Genomic DNA, 12,961 nt, shown 5'->3' with positions numbered 1-12,961 from the left:
ATGAATTTTCTGATTTGGCACTCACACTCAAGAGAAGTTTTTGCTTTCCTTCGCAACACTAGATCAGAACAAAAAGTTCCCTGATTTGATTGATGGAATGGTGGATTTAGCACAAGCGAAATAAAGTACTTCTTCACACAGCACAGAACTAACTTCTGGAATTAACTGCCATAAGATGAGATGACTGCCACTGACTTAGATGGTTTTTAAAATAGGATTGGGCAATTTCATGAAGCACAAGTCTATCAAAAGGCTAGTAAACAAACTCATGTAAATATGCTATCAAGTACCAGATCCAGGGAACAAGCAATGCAGGAGGGATGTTTCCTGCAGGTTTTCTATATATGTTTCAAGGTATTTGGCTGGCCCCTGATAGATATAGGCTAGATGAACCCTTTGTCTGATCCAGCAGGCTCTCTTTATGTTCATAATGTTAAGCACTAGACCTGATCCTCAAATGCTCATTGTAGGACTAACTCACACAAATCCTAAAGAGGGAACACGGGCTAGTTTTTGGGCCAGCCATAAGAATTTTTAAAGCTAGATGAGGGAGAGAAGGGGGAATTCACATTTTATTTTGTTATTTATTTGTTAGACTATTTCTAAACCTCCAACTCATTTCAAAAGATGTCGTGGCGGTGTACATGACCAATCAAATTCCTCAATATTGAAATTCAAGGGAAGCCTTTGTGCAAGTGGATGGCCATTTTTATTATTATTATTTATTATTTATACCCCGCCCCTCTGGCTGGGTTTCTCCAGCCACTCTGGGCGGCTTCCAACAAACCACTAAAATACAATAACCTATTAAACATTAAAAGCTTCCCTAAACAGGGCTGCCTTCTCTTTGAAGCACACATGAACCCAACATACAGGAGCTGGAACCCTTTTCTTACCATTTTTATACACAGATACAAATTAGGGGAAGCCATAAATCAAATATTCAATCCAGTTATTTGTACTGCGACACTTACAGTAACATCTTGAAACTGAAGCCTGGTCGCGGACCCTGCTGTTTGAGGGCGGCTTGTGATCTCCAAGATGGTTCTGAGCAGCACATCTAGCAGGCTGTTCACAATTACATCTATTTCTTCCAAAACTGACTTTTCCTTTAGTTTGTTTAAAAAGAAAGAAGAAGAAATTGACTGTTTGGGTCAGTATTAATGAAAAGCAGATACATTATTTTCCCAGCCAAATGTTAACGAACTAAATTACTATTCTGAAGCAAATAAACAGGAAATAGTAAAAAGAAGTAAAACTTCCATCACCCCTGACCATCAGCCATGCTGCCTTGGGCCAATGGGGGCTGGAGTCCAGCATCATCTGAATGGCACCAGGTTGGGGAAAGGTAAAGGTAAAGGGACCCCTGACCATTAGGTCCAGTCATGACCGACTCTGGGGTTGTGGCGCTCATCTTACTTTATTGGCTGAGGGAGCCGGCGTACAGCTTCCGGGTCATGTGGCCAGCATGACTAAGCCGCTTCTGGAGAACCAGAGCAGCGCATGGAAACGCCGTTTACCTTCCTGCCGGCGTGGTACCTATTTATCTACTTGCACTTTGAGGTGCTTTCAGATTGCTTGGTTGGCAGGAGCAGGGACCGAGCAACGGGAGCTCATCCCGTGGCAGGGATTCGAACCGTCAACCTTCTGATCAGCAAGTCCTAGGCTCTGTGGTTTAACCCACAGTGCCACCCGTGTCCCTAGGTTGGGGAAAAGGGGGAGCTAAAAAAGTTTTTAAAGCCAATATTCACCTAGATCAAACACAACCTTAACTGAGCTCTAATTCAATACACTTTTTCTATTGGTTCTTCCAAATGGCCAAGAGAAATCATAACTAAATGCAGAACAATGTGGCATATTCATGAAATAAATATCATTTTTACTTTCTCCCTGCCCCCCAGACAACTGATTTTTCCTCTTACTGTTAGAAGTCAATTCCATATAATGTAGCTCCTACTTACAGAACTATTTTTCTTTATGAGGCAAAAGATGTTGCTTAGGATGTGTGCACATGTGATCAGATCCTTTTGTTCCTGCAGGTGTACATAGAGGTGGTGCAAAACAACCGGTAGTAGAATATATCGAGACTCTGGAAGGAAAGAAGAAAACTAGTCAACACGCTTCTTTTGTGGCATCCCAGCTCCACTCCATTCCTATCCTTTAAAGTAATTAAGAAGCAATTTCATCATCCTGTCCTTTCAATGGATGGGACTATGCAGAACACCACACTATATTACTTCAGTTTCCACATACGGAATTACTTGATTAAGAGTGTTCCCACAAGAAGAAGCATTTCCTATGTCAGACCTAAAGCCTCTCCTTCTATAGCTCACTTGCTCTGGGTGAAAACGTCCCCAATGTGTTGCATTAAAAACAAAAAACAACTACTTGATGATTGGGTTTAATTTCTCAGCTTTATCACGCTTCACCACAATTGCCAATATCTCCAAAGGAAGATTTCTGAACATCTGAATTGGGAGGAGGAGATAATATATCTAGTCTAAGGTAATGAAGAGTCGGGAATCATAAATGAACTCTGCTGCATTACAGAGCCAACCTGGTGCTATGCCACAGAAAACTGAATGCTATACCCAGTGGCACTACTTGTCTCCACTTCTGCAGAAGAAAACACGAAACCCCCCTCAGTGTTATACAAATCTGATTAGCAGGTAAATCTGGCTTTAGAACAGAAAGCTATTCACCACAGAAAGCTTCTTTTGTCTTAGAAGTTTGAACAATCTGTTTGTACAGCCTACGAATTCTTCCCTTACCATGCTGTTTTTTCGCACTCAATAGCAAATATCGTTGCAATATTGTAAAGAGTTCATTTTCACCCCCTGAGACAGGGGAGTTTAATTACACTTCAGATCACAGCGAGTCTCGGCTTTACCCCAGGACTTCATGCTTTATTTTTCCAGACCAGCGTACTTTGGACAACTGAAAGCATTTTTAAGTTTTATTTAAAGCAGGGCAGGGGTGAAAAAAGGATTCTCCTCCGGTTGGGACTGAGGGGAAGGGGGGAACACAGAAAAAGGGCAGTGCAGAAATGGGGATAAAGGTAAAGGTAAAGGGACCCCTGACCATTAGGTCCAGTCGTGGCAGACTCTGGGGTTGCGGCGCTCATCTCACTTTATTGGCCGAGGGAGCTGGCGTACAGGCCGAGGGAGCCGGCGTGGCCAGCATGACTAAGCCGCTTCTGGCGAACCAGAGCAGTGCACGGAAACGTCGTTTACCTTCCCGCCGGAGCGGTACCTATTTATCTACTTGCACTTTGATGTGCTTTCGAACTGTTAGGTTGGCAGGAGCAGGGACTGAGAAATAGGAGCTTACCCTGTCGCAGGGATTTGAACTGCCGACCTTCTGATCGGCAAGTCCTAGGCTCTGTGGTTTAACCCACAACGCCACCTGCATCCCTGAAATGGGGATAGACCCCCCAAAAAAAACAATTACGGGAATTAAATAGTGCTTTTAACTACACTTGAAAGATCTCCAATGGACATAACATTGGCCATGGGACCAAGCGACAGGGTTTTTCCCCCAGTCAGGCCAAGAGTCAGATAATCAGCAAAGGCAAGAGGCTGCTTTAACTACTGATGAATCATGTGCTTGCCATCTTACCTGGGTTCATGTACAGTTGGCTCTCAACTGTTTTCCCAATGCACTGGAGTTTGACAGCTTGAAGGGATTCATCTGCATTTGTGATGGTTGGTAAGCTTCCTAGAGTATCACGCACCAAATTTGCAACTTCTCTCACTTCAAATAGCTTCAGCAGCTCTGAGTACACAGCAGGGAAGGAGACAAGAAAGACCGCCTAGTGAAAAGAGGGGAGAAATCAAAATACACTATGAACCTGCGATTAAAGAAATTGGGACAGGTAAGAAATCTGAGCATAAGGATGGTATCTGACTTTAAACTATTGTTAAAACTTTCATAAATTATCTCCTTTGCCAAAAGAACCTAGCTTGGGGTTGGAGGGAATTGCTTTTATTTTATTTTTCTAAAATGAGTGATATTGCAAATTGCGCTATCGTTAATTAACTGCAGTCCTAAACTGAAGACCAGAAAGCGAATGGGGCTATGGTGAAGATGAATAAGGGGAACAATGCTTAAAATATCCATGGCTACTTGCAGAAAATACGATCAGGTAGTCTGACAATATTCTTGGAAGTGAGTGTGGAACAAAATGATCTCATAGCTCTGCTTGGGCCCAAAGCTTGCTATAGAGGGGAAAATATGCAGCCAGATGTCTGAACCCAACTTCTGCTATCAATATGTCAATAACAAAATGAAGCACATTATAAGTCAAAGCAGCAAGAAACAGCAAATTTATCGCATAAGGAACAAGGCTGCTCCCCCCCCCCCGTATCTGTGACCAGGCAGCAGCAACAGTGTAATGCAACAGCTTGTTAACTTACTTGGGCTTGAGATAAAGCACTAGCCCCTTTGGTTTCTTGGGAAAGGAAGAATCGCACAGACATCAAAAGCTCTTGAATACAGCAGCAGAATTCCTCCTCGTTTTGCCCTCCAGTAGCAAGAGAGAACAGCTTCCGAGACTGGATGATATACTTAAATATATATTCTTGTGCCTACACATGTCGAATGAGAAATACACAAGTCTGCATTGTTGGTTCTTAATAATAAATAAATAAAAACTTGGTTTCAGAGTTAACTGAATGGTCGCTGTTTAAGCAAAGAATAAACCATGCAATGGAATAGTTTATACCAGGAACAGAACTCTTTGCAGTCAGAAGAAAAACTAATATGAAAAAGGAATAGCAAGCTGAGGGGAACCAGGAGTCGGCCCCCACACCCACATCCCTGAACAGGATCTCATGTTATTTCAGTGAATGATTTTTTATTGGACAAAAATCTGCTTCATTATGGCCCCGGATCATGGCCATGAAGAATTTTCTCCGATCATTCCTATAGGCCCGCAAATGCCCAGTTTGTTCTGTACTTTCACATTATGTGACTAATTTTTTGGTTTCTAGTATGAGGTAATTTGGGGGAAAAAACCCAAAAACTTTTAAAATCATCAGAGCTAATTTTTACTGGAGTGTTTTATAATGTTATTGTACTTGTTATATGATCTCTTTATCATAATGAAACCTTTAAAAAATCCTCTGAGCTGAACAGTTTGTGTCTCTAAGCTATTAAGCAATTTTCTTTTATTCACAATCATTTCACCAGGAAAATAAATGCAAATCCCTTGAAATGATGACAAAATTGTTTACTTTCAGTTTTCAAATACAAAATGTTAGACAATTTGCTCCTGTATTTTAAAATTTATGTACTACAATTAATTGACAGCATCAAGCACTAGTTTATGCTCTTATCCATACATCTATGGAATTTTAGTAGCTTCTTCTTGTTCTATTGCTATTATATTGCATCACTGATGGAATTATGAGAGCTACGTATTTTGGGTATATCAGTCATTGGGCATCCAACACATATTCTAGCTAAGTCTAAAACTCCATAAATTGGCTTGCATTATTAACAGGGAAACAAAAAAATACAAATGGACAAAAAATCACGTGAATATCATCTGTTACTTTCTCCATGTCAGGTTTCCAAAAAGGGTTGTGTCATTCTGTGAGTGAGCTGAGTATGTACTTAGTTTTACATGTTAAGAGCAATAAACCATGGTTTGTTGCTATGCAAAGGAGCTTCAATGAACTCAGGCAAAGGGTTGGGATTATCAACTCCACTTGCCTGCCTACTCTGCCTGTACAGTCAAGAGGAGGAATTCTGCCAGGTTTCATTTCCGTTTCGTAGAATCTCAGTTTAGCATTATGCACAAACCAGGAATTTTGGTTTACATCAAACAATACTTAGTTGTGAAACAAAACAACTTCAAACCATGGGTTATGAGGCTAGCTTGTTTAACTAACCATGGTTAGTTATTAATGACTGTCCACATAGTGCTCACCCATGGTTTAGTATTATGTGCACACCAGCTGTTTGACTTCAAACCACCACCACCCAACCAAGGCACAAAGCATTTCCATGCACACACTCGCAGCAGGATGGGTCCCATTATCCTTCTGCCAGTTTCACCCTTCTCCTAAAAGTTACTCCAGAGGGAATCTGATGCTTCAAAGACAAATATGGAGGATGTATGGAGCCTACCACTAAAAGGAAACCTTACACTATCTTAGTTCCATGTCTTAGTAACTTCAGCTGGCATAAATTCATGTGGATATAGAGAGATACAAGCAAGATTACACACTCTCCTAACAAACTGTGTTACCTTTAATACTTCTTGGTTGTGTGCTTGCCTTTCCACTTCTGTTATCCGATCAACATGCCACTTCAACACCTTTATGAGGTCTCTAGAGTATAACACAAAATTTATTTCCAGGCTGAAGTGTGAAAGACTTAAATAACACACTGGATTACACGACGTCTAAAACAGATCAAAATAATGTAAGTAATTTATAGTGCAGTCCTAGAGGTATCTACTCTAAATTTCATTCAATACAGTGGCGCCATGTCCCAGGTAAATAAATATTAGGTGGCAAGCTTAGGTTGGAATCTCAAAGTAATGCCACTAAAAAGTAAATACAAAAGAAGATCCCATTATATTTTTGGATACTTAGAAAAAAATTATGATTTTGTTGTTTACAGTTTCATTTCACAGGATTGTCTTCAGAGCAGAGTTTCCCAAACTTGAGTCTCCAGTTGTTTTTGGACTACTATTCCCATCATCTCCAACCACTGGTCCTGCTAGCTAGGGACCCAAGTTTTGGAAACCTTGCTTTAGATGCAGGACTCTAGGTCAATGAAAGAGAATACATATTGCATGCAGAATGTCCTATTCCTGGCATCTCCTGATATGGCTGGGAAAGACTCCTGGCTGAAATCCTGAAGACCTCCTGCAGTCAGCAAAGGTGAGATTGAGATTGATCTAAGTGTAGACAACACCAAACTAGATGAGCCAACGATCTGACTCAGTGCAAGATAGCGTCTTAGGTCCCTATGGTCAATGTGCTTGGCTAGCTATGAAAATTTGCAAACATCCCTAGCAAGGGAAATTTAACAAACAAAATACTGGCAACTATCCAGAAAGCCTATGGTTAAATTTACACTCTGTGACAAAAAGCACGTCCTTAGATATAAATATCTCTTCCTTGGGAGCCGATTTTGATCAAGGGCTGTAAAGTTCAATGCATTTCTCCTTTTACATGAAACTCCAATCTAAGCTTCGTGTCCACAGCGTGTATGTTAAGTGGTAAATTTACGTGTAGCCCCAAGGCAACAGAGAAGCAGGATGTATCTGTCTAACGTAGATATGTATCTCCCACCCAGCACAATAGGAAGGCATTCCTTCAACTATCTCCTTTGATCTGCTAATTGTTTCTTTTTGCAATAGCCTTGATCTGGTTATGTGCTCCAGAAACCAAGAGGGGCACAGCTTTAGGACTGCCCCAAAAGGTATTTACAAATACCACTGTCTAGCCATGGGAAATCCTCCCATTGGGGCCTCCTAACTTGTGACCGGAAATGTATCTGCCACCTATAAACTGACTGGACAAATTCTGTTCCGCTCACAGCCTTCCTTCCTGTAACTAGGGAAGAGAATGAGCCATGTATCTTTGCACTTCCTCCTTGTCTTTTCCCCTCTTGTCCTTGAGCACCTAACTTCACTAAAGATGCCCAGGGTTTGTTAAGCCAGTTTCACTACCACCACATCCAAACCAGGAAACTGGTTTTAAAATGCACCACAAATCAGAATCTAGCCCTGGTTGTTTAACAATTACATTTTACAGTTAAATATTTCCTCTTATGTTTTACAATTAAGTACCGTATTTTTTGCTCTATAAGGCTCACTTTTCCCCTCCTAAAAAGTAAGGGGAAATGTGTGTGCGTCTTATGGAGCGAATGCAGGCTGCACAGCTATCCCAGAAGCCAGAACAACAAGAGGGATTGCTGCTTTCACTGCGCAGCGATCCCTCTTGCTCTTCCGGCTTCTGAGATTCAGAATATTCTTTTTCTTGTTTTCCTCCTCCAAAAACTAGGTACGTCTTGTGGTCTTGTGCGTCTTATAGAGTGAAAAATATGGTATTTCTAGGTGTTAGGACACGGTTAGGGTTTGTTTTAAGGGTCACATATGCATTACACAGCATTATGGCAAAAGGTAGAAAACCATTTAATGGCAATGGAAATAGTAGAACTGAACTGATTTCAAGCTGAAAGTCTCTCTCTCTCATATATATATTCTCAATCAATTTACAGCTCATTGGACTTTTATTTTGATCTACTGCCCTTTTATTTAGATCAGTTAATTTAATCTACCTTCAGCCAATTAGATGACCAGTCATTGTACAAGGTGCAACCATTTAGTTGTGCTACTGTTACACATACTGCCTGCCCTTCACCAGCAGGTCCTATGGCAGCTTACAACAATTAAAAATTGTAAATTGTAAACTGATAAAACAGATCACAATCACAGAAATGGGGTGGGATTTATATACCTTTACCTGTATGCAAGTGCTCCTGCAAAGTGGCTTTCAATGTAGGTGTCCATAACTGGCTTAAAATGGTGAAACTTGCTGTCCTGCAGCAAATTAATTATGTGAACCTAAGAATAACAACACTGGTGTTTATTACTGCCTTTGGAAGTCAACATCCAAAATTAAAATAAGTCCCTAGGGAATAATTAAGTATACCTTACCAAACAATCAAATACTTGGGAGCCATACTTTTGAGAATTTTCATCTAAAATTCCAAATAAAGTGTCCAGTGTATCTTGGAGAAACTTGATGAAAGAGAAATTTAAGAAATACATATTTAATAAATGTTCTTTATTATATAACCTGTTGGGGAAATTACATTTCTCTTTGAACGCAAAATAAACAGTGAAAAGAGTCTTTACCTTTACTATTTCTGACCCATCAATTTCTTTCAATTTTGAGAGGCAGCCGGCAATTTTTTCTGGGTGGGCTCGCCACTTAAGAAGGTCAAGCATGTCTCCTACAAAGCAAAGACACAGACCAACAGAGACGGTGTATAGCTAGAGATGCAACAAATGTGTGATTTATCTACATGATATGGGAGTAGGGGAGAGAAAAGACAACAGACACAACCCAGCAAAAGTTAGGTGTGTCAAAGTGTCATTGATGTCAACAGTATTTATCAGCAGCTAAATCCCACTGAACCTAATGATACATACTTATGAATAGATCACACTGGCAAACGTTTGTCTTTTTTAAAAAATTCCACGTACAGTACGTCTGCAACTTACGTGGAGGTTACGTTTGGGTAATCATGCAGATAGTCAAAATTGCATATACGCATAACACACTGGTGCAAAAGCGACTAGGATTGCTGAAGTCTTTTTCCTAGATGTCCTCTCCCCCCTTTTATTTATTTATTATTTTTATTTGCCAAGCCTTTAAAGATTAACGCACACAAGTTAAATGCATGTAAGTTGTGGGCTTACTGTATTTCAGTAGATCTGTTGGTGTGCTGTGCTTAATGCATAAAACAAGATTACTAGCCCTAACAGATAACCACACCAAAGTCCTGACTGTATCCTGATCCCTACTAGGATGTTTACCTATCCCTAAAACAAGCTGTTGATTCAATTAATTAACGTTAATTATAAGGATATTGCTATTAAAAAGCAAGAGAACAATTAATAGGCAAATCTAGCAGTACTTTTTGATTCCAGATGTGCTGTTGTTGTTTTTTTTTAAAAAAATGTAGTTCACTACATTCAACCTACGTCAGCTTTTGCTTTGCTCTAAATAGTCCCCCAAATTCCTTTATTAGTGTGTTGATAAAATCAATGGTTTATTCAATATCATTTGTGTCTTTCTTGCAAAGATTAAAACAACATGTTAGAAGCATATCCTGATTTCAAGAACCTCACCTGTTACATTAACTGGCTGTTACACTGTTTTAATAACCAACATGTTACTTTACCGTTCTGTGTGAGCTTAGTCGAACACAGGAAAGATGTTATCCAGAATGATTCCTTAGTGGTTTTTACTGCTTGGTGGTTATTTGAAAGGAGATGCCCCTTTGAAAAGGGGAATTTGAGGTAGCGACTAGAATCCTGAAGGCTTACATTTTCTTCACACTGGGGGAATAATTAAGTTAAGTTTGCACTTCAACTTGCTATATAAAAATGAGATAAAAATGTAGCACAAAGCTGTCACGTAAAACTGTTTTTCTTTGGAGAATGGCATAATGTGCTAATTACCTCTCCCCAATGGGTTTCCTTCATGATCTGTTCTTAACCTTCTAGTACTGTATATTCTCTCTATACCCTGTCCCAAGGTGACTTCATTACATCCCGTGTCTTTCAATACCACACACTTTCAGTACCCAGTTCTGCTATCTCTCTCTTCATCCCAGCCCCACAACTCTAAAGTGCCCCTCTGATATTTCTACTCAAATGCTTTGTCGTTGACTCATGATGAATAAACTGAAGACATTTCTTCTCACTTCACCCTCTACCTATTGACTCTAATCTGCTAACATCACCATTCATCCTATTAACAGGTACATAGCTATGGCTTTTCTTTGAGTCTTCTCCCCTTTGTCTCCCATATTCAGTCCAATTACACGCAAGTGGTCCTTCCTGTCTGCCCCCTGTAGTCCACACCTTGGTAAGCTTTCATCTTGATTACTGCTATCTTCTTCTCTCTGGCCTCTCATATTGGGGCTCGTACACACTTTCGCTTGCCCCATGCCTAGAAAGCATGGGTCTGAGTGGTTTTCTACTTGACCCACACTTTCTAGGCATGGGTCTGAGTGGTTTCCCCCTTGCCGCGATCCTTTCCCGTGGGAAAACCCGCTCTTCAGCTCTAAATCGGAATAAACCCAATGGCTGTTTGCTTCAATTGAGCATTAAAGAGTGGTTTTCCCAGAGGGAAAACTGCAGGACAAGAGGGAGATGCCCTTGGTGTCCTCAGCTCTACCCTATATCAACTGCCTAAATCATACAACTTTCATCGCTCTGACCAACTGGGAAAAACACACACACCGTTGCTAAGCACAAGCAGTGTTATCAGGGAGAAGATACACAGGCAACTTTTTCGTGCGTGCAAATGCACAGAAATTTCATTGTGGATGAAAGGTTGTCTGTGTGTGTGTGTGTGTGTGTGTGAGTGAGAGAGAGAGAGAGAGAGAGAGAGAGAGAGAGAGAAACTTTCTAGATAATGGTGGGAATTTGGCCATCCTAGATGCAACATGTTAGCAAAACAGGAGAAGTATCCAATAAGGAAATTTCACAGTACGAGGTACTGCATTGAAATGCATAACAAGATTTAAAGAGCCAATAACATAAGCTTGAAAGGATAAAATGAGAGGATATTTTGCACAATGACAAGCCTAGCATTCTTTTGGCAGCTGATTCAATCTGCCTAAATCTAAGGGCAGTCCTAGGCATTTGGAGTATTTCTCTTGAATAAATCACATTTCTCTCTGCTTTTCCAGGGGAAATTACCTTGTGCACAATGAGCTCGTGAGTGCCATCTGGCAGTGTCCTTCCATTTTCCTGCATCAGAGGGACGAAAGAAAAACCAAACAACTTCTTCTCCCCCTTTTCTTTTGCTGAAACACATATATAAATTAAAAATCCACCATATTCCAGGCTCGAAATAAGAATGCATAGATTCAGCGAAAACAGAGTTGCATATATAACTTGGCACTCATCCACAACCAAAAGTCAGAAATGAAAATAATAATAATAATAATAATAATAATAATAATAATAATAATTTGTACCCCGCTCATCTGACTGGGTTTCCCCAGCCACTCTGGGTGGCTTCCAACATATATAAAAACATAATAAAACATTAAACATTAAAAAGCTTCCCTATACAGGGAAGCCACCTTCAGGTGTCTTCTAAAGGTCATCTCCTTGACTTCTGATGGGAGGGCGTTCCACAGGGTGGGCGCCACTACAGAGAAGGCCCTCTGCCATAGTGAGAAATCCATAACCTACAAAACTACTTATAGGACACAATCCAGCAAACAGCCACAACTCATACAGAAAGCAATGTGATAAGACACTTTTGGACATGCTTCAATTAAAACTGAGACTAACAAAGGCTGCCAGGAGCATGGGAGTGTGAAGGAGGAAACTTACAATGGCCTCATCTCCATGTTGTGATAAGCCAGTTTGTCTCCGTCTTACATGTGCCTTGCCCCTGCTGCGTAGCTCCCCCAGGCGGCTTTTCTCCCAGCATGCATGGTGCCTGGGCAGCTCAAGCAACCCACAGTACAGCTTGCCATGTTGTCCACACCAAAACTATGCGAGTGTTAAGTCAGAAATAAACCAAGAACTTGATTTGTAGTGCTCATGGTTAGTTTGTTTAAAACAAATTGTGGTCTAGGTTTGGACAATGTGATATCATACAATGGCTTATTTGAGTTGTACAGGCACAGGGTGTGGGTGTGTAAGCTGGAGAGGGACCCATGCAGCAGGGGGAGGTACATTCACAATTAAGCCATGGCTGAAGACGAACTATAGCTTTTCATGGTGTGTGAACTAGGCCAACATGATGGCATAAATCTATGCAGGAAATAGTTCGTGGCCAGGATAGGAATCATTCCCAAAAACTCTGTAGGCAGCTACTTCCTTATGGCAGCATCGGGTCTAAAGTAATTAATAACATGTCATTCAAATTCATCTTTCTTAACTGAGCACAATCCCTGACTCATCCAAAGTACAGAATTATACCAACTATTTTGAAAATACTTACCCTGATTCTGGATATATTTAAAATGCAAGAAAATTCAAATTCAAAACAACTTGCTTTCAAGTAAGCGTGCTTAAAAGCGCCAGCTTGCTAGGAACATAAGAGCAATACTCTGTACTTACATCATTATTTGTGATTTTTTTAAAAGAAAAGTTGATGAAAGACATCTATATCCTAGCCAAACTAGAAACTAATCTAAAGTCAGATCTTGAGGTCACTAAAAGAGTTGAATGATCCTAGCTAAT

At 40.4% G+C, this 12,961-nt stretch overlaps 1 protein-coding gene across 5 annotated transcripts in view; it reads right to left on the bottom strand.

The window, feature by feature from the left end:
- Positions 1-12,961, bottom strand: part of DOCK4 (dedicator of cytokinesis 4) — a 247,927-nt gene that overhangs the window by 77,821 nt on the left and 157,145 nt on the right. For all 5 annotated transcript variants that reach the window (XM_082239403.1, XM_082239404.1, XM_082239406.1 and 2 more), the window contains exons 16-25: positions 11,459-11,565; positions 9,931-10,087; positions 8,879-8,976; positions 8,678-8,761; positions 8,484-8,584; positions 6,254-6,335; positions 4,416-4,586; positions 3,619-3,811; positions 1,962-2,089; positions 975-1,109 (exon numbers count right to left, since the gene is read on the bottom strand). In XM_082239403.1, coding sequence (XP_082095529.1) covers positions 975-1,109; positions 1,962-2,089; positions 3,619-3,811; positions 4,416-4,586; positions 6,254-6,335; positions 8,484-8,584; positions 8,678-8,761; positions 8,879-8,976; positions 9,931-10,087; positions 11,459-11,565 — 1,256 coding nt within the window. The remainder of the gene's footprint in view (positions 1-974; positions 1,110-1,961; positions 2,090-3,618; positions 3,812-4,415; positions 4,587-6,253; positions 6,336-8,483; positions 8,585-8,677; positions 8,762-8,878; positions 8,977-9,930; positions 10,088-11,458; positions 11,566-12,961) is intronic.

This window comes from Podarcis vaucheri (genome assembly GCF_965113315.1).
Source record: "Podarcis vaucheri genome assembly, chromosome: 10".
NCBI lineage: Eukaryota > Metazoa > Chordata > Lepidosauria > Squamata > Lacertidae > Podarcis > Podarcis vaucheri.
Note: the sequence above shows the minus strand (reverse complement) of the source record. Positions and strands in the feature narration are given on the sequence as shown.